This window comes from Camelina sativa, chromosome 7 (assembly GCF_000633955.1).
Source record: "Camelina sativa cultivar DH55 chromosome 7, Cs, whole genome shotgun sequence".
In the NCBI taxonomy this organism is placed as follows: domain Eukaryota; kingdom Viridiplantae; phylum Streptophyta; class Magnoliopsida; order Brassicales; family Brassicaceae; genus Camelina; species Camelina sativa.
In genome coordinates this window covers 28,744,007-28,745,483 of record NC_025691.1, presented here as the reverse complement: position 1 = coordinate 28,745,483, position 1,477 = coordinate 28,744,007, and the positions used below count along the sequence as shown (strand labels likewise).

Below are 1,477 nucleotides of genomic sequence, written 5' to 3'. Positions count from 1 at the left end.
AAAGGAAAACTGTAGGATCAGTTCTACACATTCCAGTATCAAAGGATCCACCATCTCGAACACTGTCGTCAGTCAATGCTGGTTGAATGTTCTTTTTAGAAAAAAATTCTTCTGTATCCGACTCCGAGTCACTGTCGTGTTCAAGAAGTCTCTTGATCCCAGTTCTTTCATCAGGTTTAATCCGTGTGTCATCAGGTTTTTGTTTAGGTGTCACAACAAATTCCGAAACTCGATGAAGATTAGTCTGCATTTGTATCCATCGGTTCAGAGTGGGAAACCTGTGAAGAAAAAGTAAAATATCATAGAATATGTTGGAACATAGGCACTGAGTTATTTCAAATTGAAAGGAGAAGATAACACTTTGGCTTGACAGTACCTCTCAGACTGATCAAGAGAAAATTCATAGAACAATCTTTCTGCATCAGGAGAACTTGGAAACTCATCGTTCAAAGAGCTAGATATGACAGAATCACTGCCATTGTACAATATGCTCCCACCAAATACACAAGCTAAAACTGCTCGTACTGGGGATATTTTTACCAAATGCCTGATGATATCCAACTGAAGAGGATACAGAGGGACACCAGGTGTTGCTGAGGAACGAATATAGCAGTTGGGTTTGGCCTCTATTGAAGGAGAGAGCACTTTACCCTCTGACTGAGAACATGGAGTGGTTGGAATGACGGGAATACAAGCCCACCCATGACCAGCACGTGGAGGATAAACTGGGGGAACACAAGCTGATATCACTTCATGAACAAAATCAGCAGACATGACCTCAGCAACTTTTGCAGCTGCATCTGTGCTACTTCGATCAAACACCAGACGCGTCAATAGCTGCAACATGCACCAACAGTAAGAGGTTAGTTATAGATCTGTATAACGTTGTCGCACAGCAATTCATGTTAAGTAATTACCACACAGGCCAATAGTATACTATCAACCATAATATCAAAATCTTTAAAGGCCACTCATCCTGCTCGCTAGTTTATATTGTTTATGAATATAAATTGCTAGAGTTCACAGAATAGAGCAAAGCAAAACCCGGTAGTATTTNCACACAAGCTAAAACTGCTCGTACTGGGGATATTTTTACCAAATGCCTGATGATATCCAACTGAAGAGGATACAGAGGGACACCAGGTGTTGCCGAGGAACGAATATAGCAGTTGGGTTTGGCCTCTATTGAAGGAGAGAGCACTTTACCCTCTGACTGAGAACATGGAGTGGTTGGAATGACGGGAATACAAGCCCACCCATGACCAGCACGTGGAGGATAAACTGGGGGAACACAAGCTGATATCACTTCATGAACAAAATCAGCAGACATGACCTCAGCAACTTTCGCAGCTGCATCTGTGCTACTTCGATCAAACACCAGACGCGTCAATAGCTGCAACATGCACCAACAGTAAGAGGTTAGTTATAGATCTGTATAACGTTGTCGCACAGCAATTCATGTTAAGTAATTACCACA

At 42.1% G+C, this 1,477-nt stretch overlaps 1 protein-coding gene across 1 annotated transcript in view; it reads right to left on the bottom strand.

Moving 5' to 3' along the window:
- Positions 1-1,477, bottom strand: part of LOC104705050 — a 24,066-nt gene that overhangs the window by 12,062 nt on the left and 10,527 nt on the right. The window contains exons 16-17 of the mRNA XM_019227173.1: positions 377-837; positions 6-278 (exon numbers count right to left, since the gene is read on the bottom strand). Coding sequence (XP_019082718.1) covers positions 6-278; positions 377-837 — 734 coding nt within the window. The remainder of the gene's footprint in view (positions 1-5; positions 279-376; positions 838-1,477) is intronic.